This window comes from Meriones unguiculatus, chromosome 11 (genome assembly GCF_030254825.1).
Source record: "Meriones unguiculatus strain TT.TT164.6M chromosome 11, Bangor_MerUng_6.1, whole genome shotgun sequence".
Classification (NCBI taxonomy): domain Eukaryota; kingdom Metazoa; phylum Chordata; class Mammalia; order Rodentia; family Muridae; genus Meriones; species Meriones unguiculatus.
In genome coordinates this window covers 3,163,675-3,185,387 of record NC_083359.1, presented here as the reverse complement: position 1 = coordinate 3,185,387, position 21,713 = coordinate 3,163,675, and the positions used below count along the sequence as shown (strand labels likewise).

Sequence of the window (21,713 nt, the reverse complement as noted above, 5' to 3'; positions counted from 1 at the left end):
GGAGGAGGAAAGGAGGAAGGGAGGGAGGGAGGGAGGTGTGAGAACCAGTAATCAGCATGATAACACTCTCAATAATAAAATGTGACTGACACAGACACTGGATTTCACTATTCATGCAAATAGTATAAAATGTAACAGCCCCTTCTAGCTGTTGGGCAGAGCAAACACAGGAAATGTGGTCCTAATAGCCCAGAGAACAACCTCTTATGAGGCCAGAGGATAAAGTCTGCACTTCAAGAAGGGCAGGAGGACAGACAGCGTAAAATGAGGTGAGAGAAATGTGAGGGGTGGAGGAGGCTGAGATAGGAGTGAAGAGCCTGGACCGCACTGCAAGCCTCTAGGACTGGCTACAAAATGGCTCACCTCCGTGCGTGGACTTAACACACTGACTGAGGACCTCTTCAGCTCCCCGTGCTCTTCTGTGGGCATTCGTGAAACATCTAACACACATACCAATCTACACAGTAACTAAGATGCTCTTCATATCTGTGTGTAAAGCCTCTTTTCTAGGACTTACAAAGTGGAAAAAGCAAAAAATAATTGTTCAGGTATGATCAAAAAACTTAGTATGAGAGACTGGATGTGATAGCACATGCCTGTAACCCCAGAACTTGGGAGGCAGAGGCAAAAAGATCAGAAATTAAGTCAAGGTCATTCTCAGGCCAGCCTGGGCTATGTGAGACCATGTCTCACAACCAAACACCAACCTATGGTAGCAAAGAAATATGTAAGGAATAACTCAAATACAGAAACTAGAAACCATGCCGGGCGCGGTGGCGCACGCCTGTGATCCCAGCACTCAGGAGGCAGAGGCAGGTGGATCTCTGTGAGTTTGAGGCCAGCCTGGTCTACAGACCGAGTCCAGGACAGCCAAGGCTACACAGAGAAACCCTGTCTCAAAAAAAACAAAAAACAAACAAACAAACAAAAACACAAAAAAAACAAAAACAAACAAACCAAAAAAAACACACACCCACACATAAAAAAATAAAAATGAAACCTTCTGTAATCTTTAACTTTTTATCTTTTCTGTGCTTTCAAATTTTCTGCACAGTACTGAAAACTACAGATCAGTCTCAGTGCTCTTGCCAAGCACACAGGGCACGCTGGGTTCAATCCCCAAACCTCCAAATAAACAAACATAATAAATCTGTATGCACACATATTTTTACAATAGACAAAAATTAACTTTTAAAAATAAAATTTGGGTGTGGTGGCACACACCTTGAATCCCAGCACTCGGGAGGCAGAGGCAGCGGATCTCTGACTTCAAGGCCAGCCTGGTCTACAAAGTGAGTTCTAAGACAGCCAGGGCTACAGAGAAACCCTGTCTTGAAAAATATATAAATAAGTAAAACTTCTGTCTAAATGCTTGACTTCAGTTGCATTAAGTGTAGACACCATCTCATCTGCTGCACACCAATGGCCTAGGATAACCATCTTCCTTTGCTTAATGAATAGACAAGTGACTTGTAAACTGCAATTCATGCTTAAATGAGGCAGCTCTTGCCTCATCAGCAAATGCATGAAAACTGATCATCTAGAACAGGCTTAAGGGGAAAAGACACACCTTTTGGTGAAGGAAAACTGTTCTCTGTTCCTTTCCCTACAGGCGTTGCGGGCAACGAGAGGGAAGCCTGCACAGCAGAGTCCATCTTCTCACAGTCCAGAGTCGGCGAGCTGGGAGCAGACTTCCGGGTCACTTCCTGCTGTCGTTCCCGAACTGCCAGCTCTTGCCTTAAATCTGCAAAACGTTGCCAACAAACACAAGAATCCTCACTACAGGGAAATATGTATCGCACAAAGTCCCAAGCAAAACACTGTAAAGACATTCCTAAGTTACTATTTCTCAAAACAAACTTCCTATCTGAACATTTTCCTCTCAGAACAACGTAAATAACCTCTTAGAACTTAACACACATGGGGCAGTGAGAGGGCTTCCCGGATTACCGCACTGGCTGCCAAGCCTGACAACCTGAGCTCCATCCCTGAGACCGACACGGTAGACTCCGAGAACCAACCCTACAAGGGGTCCTCTGACTTCCACATTCAAGCAGTGCATACGCATACACACACTAAATAAGTAAACATGATTTTTAAAAGAATTTTAAAATGCTAGGACCTCAAAGAACAGTATTATGCCCAAAGGCAAAAAGAAACTGAGCCGTGAGGGCTGAAGAGATGACTTTTCCACAGGACAAGGTCAGTTCCCAGTCCATCAGTCACAGCTGCCTATTACTCTAGCCCCAGGGGATCTGACACCCTCTTCTGGCTTCTGCAGGCACCTGCACACAAATGGTGCACACATACATACATAAATAATAAGTCTGAAAAAATAGAGCAGGACACAAAATGGAACTCACCGTGAAACTAACACAAAATATTTCTAGCCAACTCATTTGCACACATACTTGCATGTCACGTTTTGAAGTGGTAATTTCAAGATTACTACAAAAACCAATGAAGTAAAAAAAGTTTTGCACTTTTTTTAAGACAAGCTCTCACGATGCAGCTCTGGTGGGTCTGGAACTCTCCGTGCAGATGAGCTGACCTCAAAGATCCAGCTGTCCTTGCTTCCTAAGTACCCGGATTACAGGTGTGCATTACCACACCTCAGCTTTTTAAACTACCATTATGAAATCTTTTTTCATATTGAATTTTTGAAGACTTTATTTATTATTTATACAGTATTCTGTCTGCATGTACACCTGCACACCAGAAGGGGGCACCATATCTCACTATAGATGGTTGTGAGCCACCATGTTGCTGCTGGGAATTGAACTTGGGACTTTTGGAAGAGCAGCCAGTGCTCTTAACCTCTGAGCCATCTCTCCAGCCCTTCATATTGAAATTTTAATGTTTCCAGTTATACAACTAGCCTGAAAAAAAGTATGTTTAAAAAAGGATACAAAAGGCGGACCTCTGAGAGCTCAAGGTCAGCATGGTCTACGTAGTGAGTTCCAGGACAGCCAGGGCATGTAGACCCTATTTCAAAAAAAGAAAAACAAGCCAGGCAGAGGTAGTGCCTCCCAGCACTTGGGAGGCAGAGGTAAGCTGATGTTTGTGAGTTTGAGGCCAGCCTGGGCTTCAGAGAAAGTTCCAAGACAGCCAGGGCTACATAAAGAAACCCTGTCTGGAGAGAGAAAAAAAAAAAAAAAAGTATGTAAGTTATTCCACCTTTGAGATCAAAAAGGTCAAAACAGGATTACAAACTGATATATGCAACCTATATCAACAGCATCTTTGTTCACAAGAACAAGAGGTGTAAGCAACCCCACAGTCCACTCTCAGAGGAAAGAAAACCCATTTCCTATAAGAGACAGGAATGAGCAAATTCCCAAAAGTTGTCCTTTGAACTCCACACTCATCCCTCTGCACTCACGCAGGCAGGCACAGGCGAGGCGCAACCACGCACACACACCCCCCACACACACAAAGACAATTTAACAAAAAAAACTTTTAATAAAGAAAGTTTATTAAAAGAAATTTTAATAAAGAAAGTTTGTCTCTACAACATAAAGAAACCATGAGGACACTACAGAAAATGAAGTCAGCCAGTCACATAGATAATAATAATTAAAAATCAGCCGGGTATTGTGGCACACACTTTCAATTTTTAATTCCACCCTCAAGAGGGTAGAGGAAGGGAACTCCCTGACTTGGAGGCCAGTATGTCTACATAGTGAGATCCAGGCCAGCGGGGGCTAGAGTGAGACTCTGTCTCAAAAAACAAAATGGCAGACGTTAAATGCATTGTTCTGCGCACTTTGTTGTTGCTGTTGTTGAACACAATTAAAGTAAGTAAGGGACTGGGAATGCAGCTCAGGAGCAGCACTTGCCTGGCCACACTGAGGCCCCCACCACCTCAAAACAAATGAACAAACCACGAATGAGCCAGGACAGGACGGAGCACAGCGGGACCGCGCGTGCCTGTCATGCACAAGGCCCTATGTTCATTTCCAGCACTGCAAACAGAAGCTGTCAATAAACAAGGCCAAGTTAATCCTTGATAGATTACATAAACTAAAACAATCCTTCAGGGGCTGAAGAGGCGGCTCAGCACACTCTCTTCCAAAGGATGGGCGGGGGGTTGATCCCCACCACCCACTTGGTGGCTCACAACCATCTGTAACTCCAGTTCCAGGGATCTGATGCCCTCTTCCAGCTTCTGAGGGCACCAAGCATGCAGGTGGTTACACATACATGCAGCCAAAACATATTTACACATAAAATCTTTTTAAAACTCAAAAAAAAAAAAAATTCAGATGACGTTACCATCAGAAAAAAATTTAAAAAGCACTGAAAATCTATAAAAAGAGATGACATATAATTAAAACACACTTTCTTTAGAACTTCCCTCACTCCTCCTCAGCACAATGAGATTCAGAATATTATAAAGGAAACAAGAGAAGAGCAGTAAATGCTTGCAACAGCTGCGCCATCTCTTCAGATCCAAAGCCTGTTTAAAAATGTGTGATGCCATGAATATTCCCTATATTAGGCAGAGGAAAGGGAAATATGTGTGTGTTTACTCATAGGAAGAAAGTCGGGAATTATATAAGGGAAAATACACAGGCATTTGTATGTACAATCATAAAAACATTAACCAGTATGCCACACTGTTGGTGGGCTTTCCTTCTTTATAATGTTCTCAATTTTGTGTTTCTATGAGAAAGGGAAGTTTTAAAGAAAGCGTGCACTAGCTCGATGTATAACGTAAACAGCAGCACACACCCACACACCCACACACCCACACACGGTTCTATGTAGATAACATCAAGTTATTAACTAGAATCAATCAAGGAAAAAAATTCAAATGAAAAGCAGTACTACAATGAAAAAAACTTTCATTTTTCTCATCTGTAATATGGAGGTCATACCTACTTCTTAGCATTGATGATATGGGCATGAAATAAATTACCAGCTTAAAAGCAACTGGAGCAATGATGAAAAGGTATGTAAAAGCATGTGAAAAGTAGAGCTTCAGAGAAAATGAGTGCCTGATGTATAGCTCAGAAGCAGAATGCTTACCCAGCATGCTCAAGGCCCAGGCTATGACTCTCAGCACTGTCAAAATAGTTGGTCCTTGGGCTTACTGGGGCTCAGGGACAAGGCAACAGATAAACACTTGCTAAATTATAAAGCTTACCTCTTGCTTCATCCTTTAACCTCTGTACTGAGACCAACAAAGATTCCTTTTCATCAAGTTCACTTTCTAAGAATGCATTTCGTTCAATGGCTTGATTTAGCCTTTGTTCAAAGTCTTCCAGTGAAACTATTGTTGCCCTTTAAAAAAATTGTAAAAGCCCATGAATAACATGCATACAAAAGGCAGCAGTCAGGTTAGCTCCCACCAGTCCACAGCTAGTCAGCCAGACCCAATTTGGAGAATGATCTCACTACATTCAGCAAAAATTAGCATGTATCTACTCTGTGCCTCCCAGTCACTGCTGTTTGCTACAGAAATACAATTCCCCAACTTAGAATCTGAACTCAGAATGCCAATTCCAATCTTATCAGTTACAGTCGGTGCCAGAATGTCTTACAAATGTCTCTTCTTTAATCTTTCTCCCCTCTCCTGCCTTAATACTTCATTTCTCATCTGGATTACTGCTTCATGGTTGTCATCTCCTTTTTACTTAAATTCTCAGAATTGTCTTCTCAAATCAAGATCTGATAGTACCCCTTTGTTTAAAAAGAGAGAGAGACTCAAACATTGCACATAGGTTTAGTCACAACTTGATCCCAGCACCTTCCATTCTCATGTCCTTCAGCTGTCACCAGACCTGCCAATTAAAGTAACCTCTTATATAGTACTTCAAACACCTTCCTGACTCTCAGCCTCTTCCCTGGTCCTCTGCCTAGTTAACTTTTATTCTTTGCAGACTCAGCCCCAATTTGTAAAAAGGCTCCCCAGTTCCCACAGGCTATGCTATGACTTCCCTTAAGCAGCCTACACATTCTTCTCACCAGAGGATTTATCAGAGCTAAGTGTTCTTAGGGACCAGCTACAAGGACAGGGACTAGCATCATGTCAATCAAGAGTCAACTGGTAAGCACTAAAGAAAAAGTACTGGGCAATAATTATAAAGTAGTAGGAGCTAGGTTTAGAATGATTAAGAAACAACTGATAATAGAGACATGATGAGCAGCGGTGGTGCATGCCCAGTACTAAGAGGCAGGGGCAGGTCAATCTCTGAGTTTGAGGCCAGCCTGGTCTACAGAACAAGTTCCAGGACAGCCAGGGCTACCCAGAGAAACCATGTCTCAAAAACCAAAATGACAAGCCAGGTGCAGAGGTGCATGCCTGCAATCCCACATTCTGGGAGGCAGAGGAAAGCTCTCTGTGAGTTCAAGGCCAGCCAGGTCTACAATGAGTCCAGTACAGCCAAGGCTACACAGTGTAACCCTGTCTCTAAAAACAAACATGAACACCTGACAACAGTAACAGCTAACAGCTGTAGGGTGGAAACAGGAAATAGAGAACCTGCTGGCTAGTATTAAAGTAAGAGAGTGTGCTGAATCCAGGCTTAAGTTGTGCAGGCATCCGGTACACGGAAAAGGTGCCGATGTTCTGAGTCAGCATCTCGCTACATCTATAGCATGCCAGGACTGAAACTTAATATATAGCCCAGACTGACCTCAAACTGACAGAAATCTTCCTGCATCAGTCTCCCCTGTACTGGGATTAAAGGTGTGTACTAGCAAGCCTTGTCTGTTGTGTTTCAGCCCCTTTCGATCCAATGGGTCACAAAAGACATGAGACACCGAGGAAAAGGATTGTGTGGAGGCCATGCCCACACACACAGCGTCCTTCACCTTTTGGCGCGCTCCAGGTCATCGTTGGCCTGCTCGAGCTCGCGCACATACTTGTGCAGCTGCTCCTTCACGGCCCGGGTCTGACTGAGGTCGTCCTCTAGCACTGAGACCTGCTTGTAGCTCTGTGCATACTGATGCTCCAGTTTCTCCTGAAGGGAGAAGAGAAGGGCATGTGTTCACACACAACCACCTATTAAGAAAAGAACTCCCAGTGCAGGCAGGAGGAAAGGTCAGATGACGTCACCACGGTCCGAGGTGACGGCACCCCTCCTTTCTGCAATACTTTTAAAACAACTTGGAAAGCCATTCAAAATGCCAGAATTCATGTAAAACATATAGTAACCATTCTCAGAAAAAAGATCTTTCTAAAAAGTAAAATAATAGAATCTTTCCTTCAGAATCTAAATCTGGGGCTGGAGAGATGAGTCCAGTTAAGAGAACGCAATGCTCTTACAAAGAACCAGAGTCTGATTCCCAGTATTCATGTCAAGTGCTCACAATCACCTCTGACTCCAGCTCCAAGAAACTCTGCTCTTCTCTGGCTTCCACGGGTACTGTACTCACATGGCACAGGTACACAGACACAAATTTAAAATTAAACCTTTAAAAAGAACACCTAAGCCTGATGAGGTAACCTCTAGGTTTGCAGGATGACTGCAGCCCAAGGTAAAGCACAAACCATTCAGAGTGCAAAGCCCTCCTTTTTCCCTGCCTTCCTCCCAGCTCCCAACACTCATTCCCACGGAAATGCTCTCTCCCCAGAGGCCCCCAAATCACACAGCCATTGATATGACTCTTGGCTGCCCACCAGAACCTGACATGAAAATCCTACTACAAAGACACAGCACACACTGGTTACAGGACATAGAGAAGTCCAGCCAGAACCGAAGTGAAAGCGGCGTCCTCCCTGCTGACCAGCTTCCACAGCACCCAGCAGAGTACCTCACATGCAACAGCAATGACCTGCAGGGCCAGCTGTGCCCACTGATGCAACAGCAGCATGAAGGTTACAGGAGTAACCAACCACTTCTGGGTGGGATTTGAGGCCTGCCTCATGGGAGGAAATTCATGCTTGGTATTGTAACTCTGGTCAAAAGGTTGCAGGCCCTAGTGGGAAACTACTTATATGACTATCTGCCTAAGCATGTATTTATGCCATAAATGAGTACTGTCTTCAACAGTGGCCAGAGAACAGATTCTTGAGGGCTCAGCCCACCACCATCCCACCCTATCACCAAAGCTCAGGGAACACCACAGAAGAGAGGGTACAAAGAATGTAAGAACTAAAGGATGAAATGGAAATTTTGGTGTCTTTAAAAACTCAGTTACGTTATATAAATATGTTTTGTTTTAATGCCAAGTGTGAGATTTTAGTTGGGCTTTAGTTTGTCCACAGCCGTAACTGCCTCCTGTGGAGCATGGTCTTTTGCCAGCGAACGGCCTGCTTTGTGCAGCACAGAGAGGGGTGTGGTCAAGAACTCTGAAGGATATAGATACGAGAGCCCAGGAAGAGAGGTGTGGCAGCTTGGAGGAGACAAACTGAGAGAAGTGTTTCAATGAAGCAGAGTGGAGACTGTTTGCTGTGTTTGTTGTTGACAGAGATTGGTGTAACCCCAAAAGAACCCATCGACCCTAAACAACCAGAAGTAAAGGGGTCTGCGGCCCTCTCTCCCCACTAACCTTCTCTCTCTTACCTAGGGTTAAAGGGTTGGTGGAAGAAAGGTAAAGGCTTAAATGCCCCAATATAATAGTTTAAAAACAAGCACAAAAGAAGGATGAGAAAGAGCTCTGTAAAATGTTTAAAATGTCTTCTGGATATAACATGGCATCTGCAATCACTACCGCCATAGTTACCTACATACGACCTGTATAAGAGCAAGCTAACAAGACCAGTTAACATTACAGCAGGCAGAATTGTACTCAGGGGATATAGGAGGGAAAAAGACAAGAAGGGGGTGGAAGAGCATGTGGGGAGCAACTGAGGAGCAGGAGAGGGAAACTGGGGTGGATATCCTAACACACTGTTAGGTGAAGTGGTCAAAGACTATAAAAGATATTCTACTTCCTCTTTAAAGCAGATTCTATTTCTAAGAAAAGAAATACTCCTAGGCCCCCAGGGCAACTGACGTAGAAAAACTGAACCCAAGGCCACCCACATGCAAGGCAAGCATCTACCAACCACTGAACTCGATCCCTGGAGCCTGAAAACTCCTTTTGGAAGGAAGATTTCTAACCCAAATTAAATTCTAACACTCAAGAGCTACAAACAATACCAAAAGAAGTTTAAAAAAAAAAAATGTATGTGTCATATAAATTTTAAGGCAGAACACAATGAGACAAGCAATTTGTCTAAACAAATAACCAGAAAGCTTTAGAAAGTATAGGAATCAAAATACAGTGAAGAGCATGACCGACAGAAAACTACCAGCCATAAACTTGCTATGAGCATTCCTAAGCTCTGAACCACATTTTGGTTCTATTTAAAAGAAGAAAAAAAAAATTCTATCAAGCTTTAAAAAATATTTTTTGGTTGCTTGATTCTCTTAAGTACTCCTTAATACAGTTCTCATTTTTAAATATTCCTCTATTTCATGCAGTATGTCTATGCCCAGGCTATAGCACACGTGTGGGGATCAGAAAGCAACTTAAGGAAAAAGGTCTCTTCTTCCACTCTGTGGGGCCCAGAACTCAAACTCAGGGTGTCAGGCTTAGTGGCAAGTGCCTTTAAGCCATCTCACTGGTCCTGCTCACATCGTCACTTTCATAAATGCCAGGGCACTAGATGGCACCCAGGACATAGCTTTGCCAGTTACCTTTAACGCCTCCACTTCATATTTCAGTCTTTGGTTGTCAGCTTGCAGGTCTCTGTTTCTTTGTTCAGCCTGTACTAACTGTGCCTCCAACTCTGCTTCTAATTCTCTGCTTCCTTCCTGGAACTCAACCAGCTCGTCCCGAGCTTCCTGGAAGCTAAGCAGAAGCCAAGTGGAAAGACAAGTTAATAGCTGAGTCCTCTCACACAACTACACAGCAATTCCAGCATTTCTGTTTGAAAGTTACCGTCCTCAGAAAAAAGGTGACACAGCAGGGAAAATGTTCTGTATGTCTTGCTCCACATGTATTCAGGATGCAGTAAAAGTCAGTTATAAGCCCCCCCTAAAAAGCCCACATAAATCAGTAATTACAACATTTACAAAAAATAGTTCTACACGGCTCAGAACCATTAGCTCCTTCCTCCACAGGGCTGACAGAGGAGGGTGTGCGCGCGCACTCACCTGAGCATTACTCTCCATTCCATCAATACAGATCAACAGACGCTCTCAGATCGCAACAGCTAGTGCACACCTGCCACTCCTATCGCTAATTCAGAATCAGGTGGCTGCCACGCTTCCCTACACTCTTCACTTACTGCGCTGATACATTATTACAACGTCACAAACTAGCTTACTATTTAGATAACCCCTGGAATAACTGGTTTCCTCTATAACTTCATTACTTCATTTTCAGTACTTCAAAGTATTCCGAGAAGGGGTTCACAGGCTTCCCAGCCTCTGGAAGAATCTATAACATTAGAACAAATTAGGAACCTCTACTGGACAGTCTTTACCCCCTGGCCTGACACAACCACAAGGAAAGAACAATGGGACTTTAGCAGGCTTCGTTAGCTCTGTCAAGTACAGAAGTATCTTAGCAGATTTCAAGGCTGGAGGGATGGCTCAGTTTAGAGCACTTGCTGCTTGTCCAGGACTGGAATTCAATTCCCAGCATCCACAGGGCAGCTCAGAACCATCTTTAACTCCAGTCCCAAGGGACCTAACGCCCTCTTCCGGTCTGTATGGTCACCAGGCATGCACATGGTGCACACACACACATGCAGGCAAAACATCACACATAAAATAAAAACAAATAAATCTCAAAAAAAAGCATAAGAAAGATTCATTAAATAACAGGAATTTAAGGTAAGTTTTGAGGCCAAAGAGCTATTTTCTTCCCAACTAAGTGAAGTAATAATTTTATATAAAATGCTCCACAGCTTGGAAGCTCAGCTGCCCCCCCAACACTAATCATGCACACCAGAGAAGACTAAAGTCTGGTTTAAACCTCTCAAATAAGCAAATGACGAGGGAGCACCAGTGCACAGACAGCCCAACTAATAACGAGCCACTGGAGGCAAGCAATCAGAAGAAATCACGGGTGGCACTACAGCTGCCTGCTACCTCAATCTGAACACTATATCTGATCAGTGGTAGTTTTGCACTATTTTAAAACACTGTTATTACTATGGGATCACAATCCTAAATCTGAAACTCCAAATTTAGCCTTATGCTCCAGAAGAAAACACATGTGCAAGCCATATGGTATATTCCAAACCCCACCCCTACTTTCATATGTTTTCAAACACTACCTTTGCTTATACTTCAAGGAAAGTTCCTTCCAATAAGCAGTTTCTTCCTTTAAACTTGAAAAATCTGGTATATCTTCACCATCCATGATCAAGAAAGCCTGTGATATTAAAGACAAAGAACCCAAATGTGAATGAAAACATGGCACTGCGTTTGGTAGTTTCAAAGGTTCTAGAAGTGGCTGCCACTTTCCTAGAACTTAGGCGCACATCCTAACTCACTTGAGGACAACCAACATTGTGGATGAGCTCATGAAAGGAGGTGACAACAGGGTCCTTTGATACAAAGGCAATGAGGCATTTTCAGCTAAAGCACTGGATGCTGGATAATTTGACCACAGAATTAACCTACATTCAGTTCCAGCACTTAGTTTATGGCCGACTGGTCTTCAGGGAATCCAGCGACAGAAACAAATGTCTGTGATGTTGCCACTTCCCCCTGCAGGGGTCTGAGGATGTGGCTTGGCTGCTAATGTGCTTGGTGAGGGTGTGATCCCTGGCACCACCTGCAACATCAGCACTGAGAACTGGAGGGCGGGGGCATCCTCAGCTACAGAGGATGTTCAAGGCCAGCCTGGGTTAAATGAGACCCTGTCTCAAAAAAAAGTGGGGAAGGGGTTGGAGGGAAGGAGGGAGCAGAGAGGAAGGGAGAGAAAAGCAAGCAAGCGACCTGCTCAGAACCCTCATGCCTAGGGAGACTACCACACCAGGCAAGGCCCACATTCTCAGATCACACTTCTGAAAACATCCTCAGTCACCCTTCATCCAAGCTTCCCCCAAGCTCCACTCATCTGCAGCTGCATGACCTTTGTCTCAGTTCTTCCCCAAAGCATTTACAGAGAGGAGTCTAGTTAGCTGTTCTTGCTAACTAGGTTTCAACTGGCTAAAATTCCCAAATGACCACAGCACAGATAAAGATGCCAAGATGACTGGCCCACTCCAGATTCCTGCCACGTCATTCCTACAATCCCGTCCCAGCACCACACCCACACAATAGGAACTACACAGTAATGTCTACTGAATTAAAACCACAACGTATGCCGGCCAGTAAGAAATTAAAAAGTCTTAAACAAATAAAGCCTTGGAAATGAACTCAGATGTTTAACAGGAACTAAGTCACAGAAAACAGCACACAGAACTCCAGATCCAGGTGTGAGATGAGGCACGGACTATGTTTAGTGGTGATTAAAACTAAAAATAACTTGATATGCTGACCTTAATTTTTTTGAGGCACGATGCCAATTTTCCCTTAACCAAATCTTTGCTGCTCATATCATCTATTATCTTGGTATCTGATTAGTAAATACTCCAGTTATCTTAAACTGCCAATCACCCTGAAAGTTCTTTGAAAGACACAGATTCTTGACACCGCGTGTATTTCTTCATGACACTGAAGACAACAGACTGATCAGAGAAGGACCTAATGCTGCAATGAACACTAAAGACATTAAACACTAGGCATGTGTTACTGGCCAAATACACCAAACTCTAATCTGATTACACCTACACTCGCACAGATTTCTCTGTATTGCTTCACTCTTGGAGGTATCTTTATAGCATGAGAGCATGTTAACATGCTAACCACACATGCCTGGGAGTCCTGTTGAGGCTGGGTTCTAGGTTCCAATTCTGCCAATAAATTACTTATACAAACTGCTCGCTTCGGTTGTTCATTTGTTTCATCTTAATAAAGTCTTAATAAAGGTGTCGACTACACTGGATTGCTAAATATTTTAAGTATATGTACTGATTAATAAATACTGATTGGTTCTATAATTCTGTCCCTTTGTAAAAGTCCCAAAAATTCCCATCACTTGCCTAAAAACAGGTTACTGCTTGACATATGGTAGTCCACGGGTAAGGATGGGCTCTTCAGCAACCAGAGGAATTCATTATTTCAAAAGATCCAAAGTGCTGAATCACCCTGTGGGATCAGAAACTCTTCAGGGTTAATACTGAAGTATCCTTAGGACAGAAATACATTTTGACAATCCAGATGAAGACAGAATCCCAGCAAATAAGCGACAGCATCTAAATTGTTGTTGAAGCAACAGTCCCTGTGACCGTGTCCTCTAACGCTCTACATAAGATCTTTTCCCAAAGTGTCCTGAAAATTGTGATAAATCTGAATCTGTACATCAGGGGCCAGAGATAGTGCTCAGCAGTTAAGAGCACTGGCTGCTCTTCCAGAAGACCAGGGTTCGATTCTCAGCATCCACACAGCAGCTCACAACCATCTGCATTTTTAGTTCCATGGGGTTTGATGGCCTCTTCTGGTCTCTGTGGGCACCAGTCATGCAAATGGCGCACAGACACGCATGCAGGCAAAATACCCATATACACAAAATAATTAAAAAATGAAAATAAAAACAAATACTCCCTAGAGCTGGGGGTATAGGTCAGTGGCAAGCATTTAGCTCGCATGTACAAGAGCCCTGGGCACCATCCCTACTAAATACACAAACCCAGCCCAGACTAATCATTCAAAAACTGGCCACCATGTGTCAATGGACAGCTCAGATGTTCAGGTTCTAAAAAAAGCAATAAATTGTGTTTTTAAATTATTTTTTAGGTGTTATAAAGACCAGAGATGGCCCAAGAAGCAAAGTCCCTCTACTGCTGACACTGTCTTCCACAAGACACCAAGTAAGAGAAACTAAAGGCTAAGTCTCTCTAGTTATTTCCTTGAGGACAGGACCTATCCAAAACACTTGAAATACATGACCTGGAAGACACAGGCTGAAGGACACAGCAGCTCCACCCCAGGGCTGTAATGAAGTCCCAGGATAAAGCCAAAGCCAATAGCCCAGAGTGGCTCAAATACAGAAATAGCTCTGAAAAGAAAGGGGGAACTCACACAGAATAGATACTGTGACTACAAGGCTGTTTAAATAAGCGACTGAGAAGTCCTTACTCTTCTGTCAATTAGCAAAACTATAACTGAACGCTTTGAACTCTAACACACTCCTTCCTCCGTCTCTCTCCCTCACTCCTTCTCTCCCTCCTGAACATGCGCACACATACACACACCCTTAACTCTGGAGTGAGATAATTCAAGATTGTCTTCATCTGTATATATATTAAAAAAAAAAACAAAAACACTTTTCTGTTTGGGTTTGGCTTGGGTTTTGGTTTGTTTCTTCCTGAGACAGGGATTCCCTGTGTAGCCCTGGCTGTCCTGGAACTCTCTCTGTAGACTAGCCTCTCCTCAGAGCCTGGCCTACCTACTTCTGCTTCCCAAGTGCTGGGATTAAAGGTGTGCACCACCGCTGCCTGGCCTGTATGTAAAAATTTTAATTCATGATTTGAAATCTAGTTTTTTCATTTTTAGAGCTGTACTTATATTTGTTTCCTATGTGTGGATTTTTCAGTCTGCACCATGTAAGTATAATGCCTGTGGAGGCCAGAAGAGGACATGAGATCCCCTGGAAGTGAAGTTACAAATGGTTGTGAGATGTCATGTGGGGGGTGGGAAATTGAACCCAGGTCTTCTGGAAGAGTAATCAGTGCTCTTAACCACTGAGGCACCCATTCCAGCCCGAAATCTAAATTTCTTAACTCAACAGATTATATATTATTTTAAACAACTGGGATAAATCCACTAACTTCAGCCATCAATGAGCTTTCTAATTTCACCCTTGAATGTGTTCTAAGTTTGTACGTTGCTCTGCTGCAGGCTTCCAAGATTTGGTAAACAAGACTGTGTTCTCCACTTTTACACCTGTCTGATCTTGGCAGACACTGATAACATCTGAGCCTTGTTTTTCCTCAAATAAATACTTCACCATATTCAGCAGCCACGTGAGGCCCCTGTTTTTTCTGCCCTACTTTAGACTGCTCTTAGCTTACATTTCTCTAAACGGTGCTGCACTTGAGTACTGACATTTCATTCAGCAGAGAAACTTTATCGTTTGAGTTTTACATACTTTTGTTACTATGCAACATTTGTTTGCTATTACTGGTGATTGTGTAAACCATGGACCAGTTCCTTAAGGGAGTTTCTAGTGCCTCCCTGGACAGCTAACATTTATTTTATTGAATGGTGTCTGAATGTGAAACTAATCCTTCTACCAATAAGGTCAGATTCTGTTTTGTATATAAGTTTCTTTCACTTGCCCATTCTGTTCTGTGTGGAGGTGGTTTTGTTGTTTGGACTCTGACATGCAACGTAAAGGGACTTACCGTAGCTACTGCTTTGAAAAGCACTTAGCTTGGCAATGGCCCCTGGAGAGCAACACTGTTTACACTGCTGAGACACTACCAACTATGCATTTGTCTCCAGCTTTTGGTCCTTAAGTAGGGACATGTTTTTTTCACATTTCTTTAGGTTATTCAGAAAACTTGAAAGTATTACATATTAACAGAGCACCATGTAATGTTTGATATATGAATATAGTACATGCTACTTATAGTGTTAAAACATATTTACCTTCTTAAATGATTACCAATTCTCTCTGGTGAAAACTTTGGAAATCCTTTTAGCTCTTTAAAATGTACAATCCAGAATGATTATATAAAGCTATATATTCTTTTATATCATTTTATGTGCTTCTGTGTATGTGTTCATGTGTCAGGGAGGTGTTTGTGTGCAGATTTGCACGCATGTGTATGCATGCAAGTGGAGGCCAGAGGACAAACTCAAATGTGATCCTACACTGAAGAGACAGAGGTAAGAGAACCCAAGGAAGCAGTAGGATCAACACAAATTTCAGGCTAACCTCATTTACACAGCCAGTAAGATCCTGTTTATATAATATATATATGTATATATAATACATACAGAACACAACAAAACAAAATAACAATATTTAATCAAGAATAAGTCCGAGGAGGCTGAGGATGTCTCAGCGGGGAAAGCACCTGCCTAGCACAGCATGAAGCCCTGGGTTCAATCCACATGGCTGCAGAAACCAGGGTGCAGCACATCTGTCATCCCAGCCTTCAGCAGATGGAGAACAGGATCAGAAATTCAAGGTTGTCCCTAGCTACAAGGCAGGTTGGAAGTCCAGCCTAGACTACAAAGAGACTTTTTTCAAAAAGGAAAAACAACAACAAAAGTTTAAAATATATATATAGGAATAGAGATGGCTTTTCAGTTAAGAGCGATTGCTGCTCTTCCAGAGGGCCAGAGTTCAGTTCCCAGCACCCACAGCAGGCAGCTCACAACCACCTATAGCTCTAGCTCCAGGGAATCAGATGCCTCCTGCCTCTGTGCGCCCTGTATTCACATGAACATGCCCTCATGCAGACACATGCTTACACATAATTAAATATAATAAAAATAAATATATCTATCTTTGAAAAGAACAAGTCAGGGGGGCTGAAGAGATGGTTCAGTGGTTAAGAGCACTAGCTAGCTATTCTTTCAAACGCTGGATTTAATTCCCAGTACCCACACAGGGCAACTTAAAACCCCTGTACCTCTAAGCTCTTCCTTCTGGCCTCTGCAGTCACCTACATTCACACATACTCACATATATGTATGCATGTGCACATGCACACAGACACAGACAGACAGACAGACAGAGTTTTAAAAAGAAAATGAGTAAGCCAGAAAATCAGCACACAAAGTGCTTAAAAGCCCAGCCCTTACAGCCAAGCTCCGCCCTAGCTGGGTGACCTTGGGCAAGCTACTCAACTACTCAGTGCCTCATTTTCTCACCTATAAAACAGGAAACCAAGTTGTGTTTTGAAAATGCAGTCAGTCACTATTTGTACAGCACCTGGAGCAGAGCTGATACACAGAGAACACAGCATAAATGTAAATTCAATTCTAAGAAACTAGTAGGACAAAAGTGGACCTTTAAGGTTAGACCACAAACAGACCTCCTGTTGTGGATGTAACATGTTTCTGTTTTAATTCCAGGTGATTCAGACAGTCCACAGCAGCAAACTATCTGCCTCATGCCAGCTCTGAGAGCTCTTTGACAGCTGCAGAATTTAAATCTGAGGACTCTGGAGAAAGAATAAATGCCAGAGCCCAGAGAGTGTTGGGGAGCTCTAAGAACGAACAAGGCTGCTGCTGTTTTCCCCTACTGTGCCTGGTTGCTGTTGTGAGACAAGAAGTTGGAGATCTCCTGAAACGAGGATTGCACTGGCTCCAAGGAACCCAAGGACCCTGACAAGCAGGAAGCAGCTAGGAGAACTGCGGCCCCTCTCCCACTTGCCCCTTCTCTTTCCTACATGGGGTTGGGGTGTTGGAAGTGATTGGGGTGAGTAGGGAGAAAGAGATATAAAAAATGTAAATAAAAGTTTTTAAAAAGTACTCCCAACAACCTCTGGATTTAAAACACATGATTCCTCAAAAGCATTTCACTACAAAAGTATGTCTAAAATTTCTCCCCTGGAATACACTTTGTGAACTAGATTAAAAAAACAAGCAGGAGTTCTTACCCTTCAGTCACACTTTGTCTCTGTTGCTTCCTGCCTGGCAGGACCCAGCTTTACTCCTCCACACCTACTCATCAACTTTATCCTTTTAAAAAAGCAGGCTCTTTATAAATAATGAAAGTGCTACTACTGCAGATGATCCCAAAATTGTTTCAGAGACTGGAAGGACTGTGTGTGGAGTTTGCCTCCGGTTACACAGGGAGGATGTGGTCACTGCCATTTGAGATTATGTAAGTTGAGAAAGTTAAGGCTACCTAAAGTTAGCCAATGTCAAGTTCTTCACTGCTTTAAAAAGTGCTCACACAGCACATCTACAATCTTCAGAAGCTGCAATGCAGGCAGATAAGCACCTCTGCTCCTCCCAATCTTCCCTTAGTAGTCTCCTATGAAGTATGAGTCTCAAAATTACAACTTTTGCATCAGACATGATCACACTCTATATGGAGTTGTGCAGATGTGACAACTGACAGTTAACGCGCTTGGATTTTAAACAGCCAATCCAGCACAACTTACTGGCAACGATACTCTGTACACTATTAAGAAAATTAATTTTACACGGCAGATCAAGATATATGCAAAATGAAGTAGGTCCTATCAAATTTTTCTCCCTTTTGAAGTGCCTAGAAACTTGAGTCCAAAGTAATTTTAATTTTAGTCTTCAGTCCTCAAGTTTATTTTTGTCATGATTTAAAATACAAATGAAAGTAAGTTTTCATATTCAGCGTATTCAGGTCTTCTTTTACTTCAAACGCTCTGTATCCAACTTCAACTTACCTAATTCAAAACAAAGCCACTGCAGATTTAGCAACTTTTACTGAGATGGGGTCCTTCTCTAACTGGGGCTAAAGGTTTTCTTTCTTTCTTTATGCATTCCCAATCTAAATAAAGACTTAGCAACAATTCTGAAGAGATCTCTCCTTTGGTGTTCTTTTGCTTCCCCTGACCCCTCAGCTTACGAGTTTTGCCCTATCAACTTTCTGATTTGGCAGACACTGCCCTCTCTTAACTGCAGTGAAAACAACATTTTCAGACTAAAAACCAACCACTCGTGAGCAAGCTTCAGTTAAGATTTTTTTTTTCTTCTTCTTCTTCTAAAAACCGAATGGCTTTTTTGGTCAATTTACTCGAAAATAAGTCATCTACTAACTTCCGCTCTTATCTCTGACATGTCTAACGTGCGGCCCTCTTTCTGGATGAGGAAGGTATAAAAATCTCATAAAAACAGAAACCAGAACCGTCAGCCTAGAAAGACAAACTCTAATCCAAGCTAAGCCTCACACCAGTTAGTGGGACCCAAATAAAAACCATTTCAATGCCCCATCCAGCAAAAGGTGACTTAAAGACTCCGTCACAAGTGCAAACAATAAATGTTCTGAAATGTTTACACACGCTACAGGAACGGGCCGTAATAATGAAATGAAACCCCACTCGCCTTAAACTCAATCGTTTCCCAGAGAAAAATAAGAAGCGAGCCCAAGCAACCCGAGCCGGCTGGTGATACTTTCCCCAACTCCAAAGCGGGTGCTTAGCAGTTCCGGGCAGGCAGTCACGAGACCGCCAGCCGCTGCCAACGCGGGCTGCTCCCGCTCTCGCCTCCCACCGCAGGGGCGCTGGGAAAGCAAAATCCAGCCCCGCTCCTAACCACCCTGGCAGCTCCTGGGAACCCAGGGGGGCGGACGAGGAGCCGGGCGCGCCGCCGCCACCCCAACGGAGTGCCACGTCCGGGCCTCCGTCCCTCCCCGGGAAGCCTCGGACTCGCTCCCGGGCAGGCGCCCCCGGTGGGCCACACCTCCGGCAGGGAGGTGGGCAGTTAGAGCGGTTGGAACAGTTGTCCCCGTACCGGCCGCCCCAGAACCCACGCCCGGCCCGGCCCAGCGGGCCCGAGCCGCAGCCCCGCCGTCGGGCGGGCAGGCTCCCCAGGGGCAGGCCTCGGCGCCGCCCGGCCGGCTGACCCCCGGGGCCGCCTCGCTCGCACGGGAGCTCACCGCCAACGTGTCAAAAGCGCATGTTCGCCGCCGCTCGGCCGACGTCCGTGTTCCGCTGGCCTGGCCAGGCCCGCCCAGCCGCTCAGTTCGGCTCCCTTCCGCAGCCCTGAGCTCCACTCCGCGTACCCCTGCGCCGGGCTCCTCCCCGACACGTCAGGAGCTCCCTGGGTGTCGGAGGCCATTCTGTGACGCACGGGGGCGGAGTCGGGAGCATGCGCACGAAGAGGCGGGGGGGGAGGAGCGGTGGGCGTCTAGCGTCACATGGAGGCGACGCGGGCCCTGCGCGCTGACGTCAGGCCTGCGACGCCATTCTGCGCAGGCGTCCCCGCGCCCCGGTGGGCGGGGTTTAGCTGCGGTTTCCGGAAGCTGTGCTGTTGGCGAGAGTAGTTCCCTAGGGTAAGAGGGGAAGCGAGACTAGAGAAGAACTAGCTCAAAAAGGAAATGGGAAAAATGCGCCACTGTCCCGGGAGTAGAAACGTAGACGGAAAAGGCGTTCGGGGAACAATATTAGGAACTTTTGCTATCACGCTCAGTGTAATCCTAATTCCAGTGCTCTTGGGATTGGTTTTGAGGCTTGGAGACAAAACAACGTAGCCTAAGTGAGTCTAAGAAGCCCACTTGTGCTTTTGAGAGAGGTGAATATAAACAAAAACGGTGTGTGGTGGATTTTTAAGGAGAACCCCAAGTCGATGAGCAGATTAGCGGGGTCTGAAGCCCCTTGAACTACATTGTGAAGGATATCGGGTTTTTACAAAGAATTACGAATTCACTGTGTGGCGTGTCACGCTGTTCTGCCTTGCTTCGTCACAGTAACCTCCTGCCGTTCTCCTTGTACAAGTAAGAAACAGCAACGTGAAAGTTGCCCAAGGTCACTCACTCAACTACAGCGAGAATTCAAACGCAGAAGCTACTCTAGCACCCCCTCCTACGCTGACAAGAACACCATTTATCGGGAGGTGGTACATTCTTTCCACACACTAACCTTAACCCCTCGGCTATCTATGAGGATGGAATCATTAGCTCTGTTTTGTTGAGACAGTTTCTCTGTCTAACCCTGGCTGTCCTGGGCCAAGCTGGCCTCTAACTCACCGAGATCCACCTGCCCCTACCATTAGCTCCATTTTCTATATTGCAACCTCCAAAGACTCAAAAACAGGTCTGCTCTCACACCTTTGAAACTCAGACCGGAGCGCTGCTTCCCCGCCTGGAGCTGTGCTCCGTCTAATCAATCTCAGGCAAGGAAGTGATTAATGAAGGCTTTCCCACAGACGGAGTGCCACCAAGACAGGGACAGTCCCACCCTGGAAAAGATAAAAAGGCTGCAGCTTCTGTCCTGCCTCCTGGCTGAGGTGCCAAGAAACACACTGAGTCACCCTAATGGCAGAGCAGGTTCTTGGGAAAACATTGACATCATCTCCCAAGCTGCTGCTCCTCCCATTTGTCCTGGCCCTAGAACTGGTGTTTGTCAATATCAGTGCGTCATCCCCACCTTAATGAATGGGCTTAGCTCGGCAGAACTCTCAGAAGCCAAAAGCCATGCTCTGATCTTCCTCATTGGCCCAGGGGCTGGAATAGGGGGCAGGAGTGAGCAAACTGCCCCACCTCCTTCCATTACACCAAGTCCATGGGAAATAAAGTGGCAAGGATGATGACTGTCTCAGCTGTGGAAGGATAGAGAAGGTAAGGACCCTTCTGCGTTAATAAAGCATCCAATGCAATTTGCATAGGTTCCAGTACAAAGTTCTTCAATGTCAATCTCTGAGAACATGCGTAAGTACCCCAATATCATCCCTGCTACAAACCCCAAAATATAAGAAACGAGAGATCAAGTTCCACCCCTCAAATGGATAGAGGGTGATCAGCTGGCAGAGGAGGGATCTGGGTCCAAACTCCAGCTAGCGAGGGTGCCGGACTATGGCCAGTCACATACTCAGAAAAAGTAATGGTCTTAGGATTTCTGTTTGCTGCACTAAAACACCATGACCAAATGCAAGTTGGGGCAGGGCTGAGGGGCAAGCAGTTGGCTTACACTTCCATATCAGTGTTCAACATTGAAGGAAGTCAGCTTGGGAACTCAGACAAGGCAGGAACCTGGAGGCAGAAGCTGATGGAGGGGCTGT

At 44.5% G+C, this 21,713-nt stretch overlaps 1 protein-coding gene across 7 annotated transcripts in view; it reads right to left on the bottom strand.

The window, feature by feature from the left end:
- Ndel1 (nudE neurodevelopment protein 1 like 1) overlaps positions 1-21,713 on the bottom strand; it is a 53,781-nt gene that overhangs the window by 16,583 nt on the left and 15,485 nt on the right. For 3 of the 7 annotated variants that reach the window (XM_021642488.2, XM_021642483.2, XM_060364993.1), the window contains exons 1-6: positions 19,594-19,725; positions 11,222-11,319; positions 9,633-9,786; positions 6,820-6,968; positions 5,150-5,286; positions 1,571-1,744 (exon numbers count right to left, since the gene is read on the bottom strand). In XM_021642488.2, the coding sequence (XP_021498163.1) occupies positions 1,571-1,744; positions 5,150-5,286; positions 6,820-6,968; positions 9,633-9,786; positions 11,222-11,307 (700 nt within the window). In that variant the 5' untranslated portion in view covers positions 11,308-11,319; positions 19,594-19,725. Of the gene's footprint in view, positions 1-1,570; positions 1,745-5,149; positions 5,287-6,819; positions 6,969-9,632; positions 9,787-11,221; positions 11,320-13,036; positions 13,143-19,593; positions 19,799-21,713 lie in introns of those variants that run through there. The other 4 variants (XM_060364992.1, XM_060364991.1, XM_021642484.2 and 1 more) reach the window with 3 other exon arrangements.